This window comes from Aulonocara sp. 'chitande type north' Nkhata Bay, linkage group LG5, assembly GCF_057382095.1.
Source record: "Aulonocara sp. 'chitande type north' Nkhata Bay isolate Kocher_YH1m ecotype deep benthic linkage group LG5, A_spYH_male_GT1.1, whole genome shotgun sequence".
In the NCBI taxonomy this organism is placed as follows: Eukaryota; Metazoa; Chordata; class Actinopteri; order Cichliformes; family Cichlidae; genus Aulonocara; species Aulonocara sp. 'chitande type north' Nkhata Bay.
Genome location: NC_141348.1, coordinates 15,573,980 through 15,580,981, shown reverse-complemented (window position 1 = coordinate 15,580,981; position 7,002 = coordinate 15,573,980). Strand labels below are relative to the sequence as shown.

Here is a 7,002-nt window from a genome sequence, read left to right as displayed (position 1 = left end):
AGTTAACTATTTTTTTTAGCAGTAATTACAGAAAACCTAAATTTATGCTATGCAGTAAATTGTATGAGGAACAATTACAAGTATGTAAAAAATCTCCTAAGAGTGACATTAAATTCGAGGCGTCTTCCTTTTTGCATGTTTTCCTGGAAGAGCAAAGCTACTTGTTCATCCAGGAGTCTAGTTTGACTTTTTTACTTATATTTGACTGCCGTTTTGCATTGGATGTCAGTTTGTGTGTTTAACTCCTGTCCTAGTTCTGTGCTTCTCTCCCCCACACCGTACGTCTTTTAAGGAAATGCTGGTGCTTATTCTGCCAGTTTGTTAAAACCCCCGCTGTCGCGCAGAGAAACAGCTGAGTTCAGCTCTGCCCTCCCTCCTTGTTTTTATTCTCCTCTTCCTCTCTCCCTTCACCCAGACTGCCCCCTCCCACCCCTGTCTTTGTTTGCTTGCTTCTCTGGGCTGCCACCCAACAACCTGCTTTAGATGCACGTGATTGGTGGGCTGCCTGTGATAGGGCGGGCCGAGTGTCAGGCTCCTGAGAGCTTTACCAGTAGCGAGCCAGCTCTCGTCTGTCATAAGGCGTCGAGTCTGCGGAGAAGGCACAAGCAGGAGCTGTGTCTGGTCGCCTTATCTGCCGCAGCAGCACAACTCCAAACCTTAATATATAAAGGACATAAGACGGCTTTGTTTTGTTTTTTTCTACCCGGCTACAAGGACTGTAAGGCAAGGAGCCGAAAGGAATTGAATATTCAGTAAACCTGAGTCGTGTTTTCTGTTTCTCTTCCTCCTTCCTGTCCTTTGTTTTCGAGCAGCAGTATCAGTGAGAGCATCGGCGCAGCAGATCACCATCACAGCAAATGCTTCGGAAAGCACCGCGGGAATAACTCATAAAAACAAACTGCGATCTTTAATGCAGCGTGTTAGGACTAGTCCTCTGGGGATCTGTAGCCCGTGAGTGTGTGCGAGTCCCTGCCGGAAAGGGCCCCCACCATATTGTTGGTGCGTGCGTCAGGAGTCTAATGCCCGCGGCAGTGTGGTCAGGGCCAGAGGAGGATGAGTCCGGCTGTGGAGGCTCAGGCCCAGGAGGTCATGGATGCGGAGCAAAAACAAAAGCAACAGAACAAGCTGCAGCACCAGCAGTGCTACATGGAGAAGGGAGTGATGCTTGAGCCCTTCGTGCACCAGGTCGGGGGACATTCCTGCGTCCTACGCTTTGGAGAGCAGACCATCTGCAAGCCTCTCATTCCCCGCGAGCATCAGTTCTACAAAAGTCTGCCTGCAGCAATGAGGAGGTTTACCCCCCAGTACAGAGGTAATGACAACTACTGTGTTTTTTCATGCATGTCTCTTTCTTTACGTGCATACTTCTTTTTTGTGCATACATACATCAGATAGGTATAGATGTGTGCAGAGCCTGCTTGCATGTGTCAAGTGTGCAATTTTAGATTATTAGGAACTAGAGATGCCCATGTCTGCACAAGCAGGCGCTTGCCAGGTTTATACCGCATTGTGCCACAGGAGGGTGCTGTAGCTGAGGTTGTAATTGGGACAAACGGGCCTTTCAATTGTGCTGCTTGGCTAGCTGAGTGATGAACTGAAGGTAAGTCAGGGTAGCAATTGCGAGCCACTGTTTTTGTGTTGTTTTACTTCTTTCTTTTTACCGGGCAACACACCAATGAGATGAAAAGGGAACTATGTGAGGTTCTTCCTCCTTTGGATCCAGAAATTCAGGCAGTTGCTGGAGGTCATCACCTGCAAAGGTCAACGTAGGTGGTGCCTCACAAAACCACTGAATGGCTTTGTATTATTTCACTGACGTTTGAGTCACTCCCACGTTTTTTTTCTTTTTGTTTTAAAGGTTGTCAAATATGAGGCATAGTGAGTGACGATAGCAAGCAGAAACTGTTGGACCGGTTAAACATACCATCTCTTATTTACATAGCCAACATTGTTCCTGCATTCATCTCATTCTTTCATTCAGAGAGTGTGATGGATTAAAGGGATTAAACTATGAGTTACAGCAGAAAGGCCTGTTCTTTACAGCAAAGCCCTTTGCTACGGTGTCCTTATTTCCCTTCACGTTACACTACAGCAGATCCTCTTTAAATGCTATCTAAGACCCTCCCTCAAAGAGCAGCGGAGCCGGTTCTTTTGTGTCACCAGCAGAGAATTGTAAGGTGATATAGAGCAAACGCGTGTCTCTGGTCATCCTAAAAAGCACTGTGCTGCCTTCAGTTTGCTGTCCCATATAATAGTTCCAACAAACCCCAGAAGTGATGAAGTTAAATTCACTCTGTAAATTGACTGTTTCGTGACACCTGTGCACTGTTTTCCATGTCAACAGTTTCCCCCATTTGTATTTGTCTTCACAATGAGGCATACTTGCTTGCTACATGCTTCACCTTCTCTCAGCTTGTGCTTCAGCCATACATGGGACGTGCATGAAGAGGAACGGGTGCAGCTGTTTTGGACAAAAGCAAATGGGAAAATTATGGAAATATATCTTTTCTGTTGAAGTTAACCGAACTTGAATCTTCCAAACTTTTCTGACTCACTGAAGCTCCTGTTATTTTTGTTAGAAGCATATATTTTCTGATGCTTTCTCCTGTACATGGCTTTCTGGTTCCTACACGTTTACAGTGTATGTATACTATTGATTAGTTTGCTTCAGATAATTGGTGGTAATCAATAAACTGAATTCTGACCTAAGTTTTTATAGCCTGGTGTCTTTTGTGTTTGGGCTGTTATTTGAATGTGTTGATTAGAGCTCAGTGTGCGTCAACCATCCACTTCAGTCATACTTTTGTATCGTGCTGCTTAAAGCAGTGATGAGATTTCCTTTAAGTTTGTCATCCTCTTTGATAGATTCCTGTGAAACAAATTCCCATCACTGTTCAGTGAGTCTGTGTCTAAAATGTACCTTTCTGTCTCTGTCTCAGGTGTGGTGTCCGTGAGCTTCGAGGAGGACGAGGAGGGGAATCTTTGCCTAATCGCCTACCCCCTTGATAGTGACCCAGCCACAGATCTGGTGAACAATGAGCACTCGGTGGACTGTGACCCCAAGAGTAAGATGATGACGTGGGGGAAAATGATGGCCTCCTCGCTGCTAGCGGACAGCAAAGATGGCCGAAGCCGCAACTCTCGTAAAGACAAGGAGAAGAGGTGAGGTGCAAGGAAATACCCTATCACAGACAGTAGTTGACTCAGGAACCTGTTAGTCATGATAAGACAAGACGTGTTTGATGCCTCAGCAGGTGGGAGCAAAGTGAGTCATTTTCATGCTGATCTCACTGCTCATGTAAAAGAAATTAAAGATGGTTTAGGAGCCGTTATGCACCCGTATTACGTTATAACCAACTTTAAATTTTCCGTGAATGTAGCTGTAGAGACATACCACGACTTATGATGCACACACTGACTGATCGTAAAGTTAGCCTCGTAATCGTAAGCCTAACTGTCTTTAAATACAGCTGGAGGCTGATCCTTGGAGAGAGGGTCAAAGAGTCATTGTTGCATAATTGCAATAGATTCATTCTAATGCCTTTATACAAAAGGAAAACTTTGACTTAGTTAGCCCTGCGCTGGGGAGGGATTATTGGGGTTAAACAAGGAAAACTGATGTTTGAATGCATGGATGGTGGCGAGCGAAAGATTCCACTTTGTACCTCTTTCCAGGAATTTTTTCTTTCTCCATACTTTACTCCCCATTTCCTGCTCTTTAGCCATGTGTAACTACAGTCGTTGCTGTCTTTCCCTGTCTTTCATTCAGTGTTCAAAAGCTGCAGGAGGACATGGAGTTGGAGTGGCTGAAGCAGGCCGAGGTGCTCTACTACCGACTAGAGGACAGCCACAGTAACGCTGTCCCACAGCTCAAACACAACCCTTGGAGCCTCAAGTGTCATCAGCAGCACCTGCAGAGGATGAAGGAGAATGCTAAACACCGCAACCAGTACAGTATCCTTTCACTGACTGAGTTTTCTTTTGAAACTGGCTCATATGTGACTGCAGAGAAAAGCTACGTAATGTTATTTATTTTTTGGGGGGGGGGGGATTGCAATGAAATGCATTGTAGGTTCCAGGCCAGTGTACATGGCATGAGTCCTGGCCAAGTAAGCCACCAGATTACGGTTATCAGTGGATTAGGTTCCTGCTGCCCGTTATCTAATACTTGTGCAGCTATTCTGTTCTCTGTTCTATGGCATTGCATTTCAAAAGCACTCTTATCGGTTACCTGATGTTGCTCTGATTTGATTTTACATATTGCAAATGTTAACGGGAGCTGAATCTTTCGAGACAACGCTCAGTTCTGTTGTTTTCTCATTCAGCCTCGTCCAGCAGGTTGAACTTAAAACTGGTTAGTCCAGAAGAAGGTAGTGTTTTGTCTGTCTTGTCTTCCTTGACTCATTTTCTCAGAATTCATTCTGCTTGAAAACCTGACCTGGCGGCACACAGTGCCGTGCGTGTTGGACCTAAAGATGGGCACGCGACAGCATGGAGACGACGCTTCAGAGGAGAAGAAGGCCATGCAGATACGCAAGTGCCAGCAGAGCACATCAGCCTTAATAGGAGTCCGTCTGTGTGGCATGCAGGTGAGCTTTCAGGCAAACGCTATTGTCTATACTCATTTCTTACTCTTAAAGAAATAGAAAAGAAATAGAAGATGATATTTGGGGGAAATATAGCTACATGAAATAAGAGTCATGTCTGTCTATTGAATGCTGTATAAGCTGACTTGTAGCTTAGCGTAAAAACCGGAAACAGACAGAAGGCTCACCCATTTAAAACATTACAGCTGTTTGTCAATTGTCTGAAAACACAATTTGAAACAATGTCTTGGTGGTTTATGTGGGTAATCCAGCTTTAGTGCCCAAGACTGCGACTGTTAAAAGTTAATGCTTTTACCCTACACTGCTACAAAATCTGCAACAGTTCCTATTGTAATCTGATTAACTTGTTTTATAGCCATCTAGCCTGAAACACGCTGGCCTTTTAATTATACGAGAACACGTCTGTCTGTTTGAAAACTTTGAATAAGGCCCAAAATATCTAGGTGAGGTGGAAAGATTGACTGCAGATACACTCTATAGCCATTTTAATGCGGATGTTTGAGAGTCTGTGAACTTTTCCAGCTTTTTCAACCTCTCCATGTTTTCTCATCACTACAGGTGTACCAGAGTGACACAGATCAGCTGATGTTTATGAACAAGTACCATGGCCGTAAACTGACCCTTGTGGGCTTCAAGGAGGCTCTGTTCCAATTCTTCCACAGCGGTCGGCGTCTGCGACACGAACTCCTTTCCCCGGTGCTCAGCAGGCTCAGAGAAATGCAGGCTGCACTGGAGGCCTGCGAATCCTACCGCTTTTACTCCAGCTCTCTGCTCATCATCTATGATGGAGCTCCACACAGAAAACACACACGCCGACACACTGAGGACGGGCTCTCTGAAGAGGAAGAAGATGAGGATGATGAGGACGAGGAGGTGCAAGCCGAGCCAGAAATGGACGAAGAGGAGGAGGAGGAGGAGGAGGTGGGTGAAGTTGCAGGTGCGCTTGGTTTTCCACACAGTCCCTCCACATCTAGTGATAGTAGCAGCAGCAGCGGGAGCTCAGGTATCAGCCAGGCTCACCTGTCCCGCTCAGACACGCACAGCTCCGTGGTGGATGTGAGAATGATAGACTTTGCCCACACCACCTGCAGACATTACCGGGAAGACAGCGTGGTCCACGAGGGCCAGGACAGCGGCTACATCTTTGGTCTCCAGAACCTGATCACCATCATTTCTGAGCTGGAGAACCAAAGTACAGACTGAATACTGACATAACATTCATCCGTTCAAACACAGAGGCACAATAACACACTGTCTGAACCTTGAACAAATGGAGGAAGAGCAGACTGCATTAAAGGGGAGAGAAATTCCTTCTCTTATCGTCAAAGTTGGACTTCATTGTAGCTGGTCTTTGATCGGACCCCCTTCCTGTTTCTGCCACTGGTGCTTTTCGATGTGGCCGTTGAGTACGTCCATCCTCAGGATGTGAAACAGACCTGCAAGTAACATAAAAGCCATCTGTGTGAATGATGCAGTGATTTACCCGTTGTCACCGTTCTGTTTTAACCCATTAAGTAACCATTAGAAAAAAGGGTAGGCAGCAAAAATTAAAGGCAGTTTGAGACAGTAGAAGTGTTTCCTTGTGTCTGATTTCCAAAGAAAAGTGTTGTCATTTTGCACACGCAAACATGCACTTCTGCTGAGTGCGTGTTTAGGCTGAGGGCTATCATAGAGAGCAGGAGTAGTATGAGAAGCGAGTCCACGGGAAGAGAGGCGGTGAGAGCACGCCCTCCATTCTCCTCTTTTACCTGGTCATTCTGCCATCCTTCTCCCCTGTTCATCTATATTCAAAGAGACTATATTCATATAGGTGTCAGAAAGAGGTGAGAGAGCTATTTATTTATATGACATCTTTCATAAAATAATCTAAAAGTTCAAAAATGTGAATGGAAGGTAGTACATTCCATGTTATTAATGTTACAATAATGATATTAATAAATATTGTTATTTGACATGTTTGGATACCTCTATCTTGTATATCTGTGCTGTCCACAGTTTGTTCACAGAAAAATTAAAAACCTTGGTTTGTGGTAACATCAGTGTCCTCTTTAATATTTGATGTTGGTTATTGTTTCGTTTGTTTGGTTTTTTTTTTTTTTGGGGGGGGGGGTGTTTTTTTTTTTTTTTTTTTACACGTTTACAGAGAAACCACATTTCCTGCTCAAACCAAAGGGAAATGTTGGCAGACAAATTTTATGCAAATGTGTGCTCGTTGCCTCTGTGCGTGAATGTATGGAGGCAGATGACCTCTTTTTGGCGTGCCGCTCAGTAAGTCCGTGATGACCAACTGATTAATAGATCTACCATCAACACTGAAAGTATGAGAGGACTGCAGACAATTCAGTGCAAGCAGGTGCCGGGGCTTGTTCCCCAACACCACCACCTGCTGTGAAGA

General features: G+C 44.9%; 1 protein-coding gene across 1 annotated transcript; it reads left to right on the top strand.

Moving 5' to 3' along the window:
- Nucleotides 1-319: 319 nt before the first annotated feature.
- Nucleotides 320-6,641, top strand: LOC147330057 (inositol hexakisphosphate kinase 2-like). The gene is made up of 5 exons (XM_086291607.1): nt 320-1,312; nt 2,940-3,162; nt 3,770-3,954; nt 4,414-4,589; nt 5,166-6,641. Exons 1-5 carry the CDS (start codon nt 1,054-1,056, stop codon nt 5,808-5,810), a joined length of 1,488 nt encoding a protein of 495 aa, XP_086147733.1. The 5' UTR covers nt 320-1,053; the 3' UTR covers nt 5,811-6,641.
- Nucleotides 6,642-7,002: the final 361 nt, after the last annotated feature.